Source organism: Arachis ipaensis, chromosome B02 (genome assembly GCF_000816755.2).
Source record: "Arachis ipaensis cultivar K30076 chromosome B02, Araip1.1, whole genome shotgun sequence".
NCBI classification, from domain to species: domain Eukaryota; kingdom Viridiplantae; phylum Streptophyta; class Magnoliopsida; order Fabales; family Fabaceae; genus Arachis; species Arachis ipaensis.
Window position 1 is genome coordinate 9,292,544 of NC_029786.2, and position 387 is coordinate 9,292,930.

The window sequence follows — 387 nt, forward strand, 5'->3', positions numbered from 1 at the left end:
GCTTCTTTGCAGATTGATTTGCTTCAAGAAATTACTCAATCCCCAAGGATTCTTTCGGAGGTCGATGCTGCTATTAAAGCGAAGCAGATTAAGGCTGATGTGGATGAATACCTTAAGGTTTGTTACCATATAATTTGGAAATGATCATGAAAATTAATTATTTTATACACATTAAATTTTTTCAAATTTTAGATAATGAATGTTAAAATTAATTATTTATTAGTTCTATGGAGACCCGGGTCTTCTACGGAAACTTTTATCCCTATAACCTTTTTATAAAAGTAGTTTGATTCTATAAATCTTTTGTGCCATAATTTATAATATTAGGACAAAGTCGACACAGTTTTAAAAGATTTATATTCCCGTAATGTTATTTCGGTAAAAAAC

The 387-nt window shown here is 29.2% G+C and overlaps 1 protein-coding gene across 1 annotated transcript in view; it reads left to right on the plus strand.

Moving 5' to 3' along the window:
* The window catches only part of LOC107624816 (CCR4-NOT transcription complex subunit 1), an 18,345-nt gene that overhangs the window by 16,717 nt on the left and 1,241 nt on the right, over positions 1 to 387 (plus strand). The window contains exon 47 of the mRNA XM_016327277.2: positions 13 to 117. Within this exon, the coding sequence (XP_016182763.1) occupies positions 13 to 117 (105 nt within the window). The remainder of the gene's footprint in view (positions 1 to 12; positions 118 to 387) is intronic.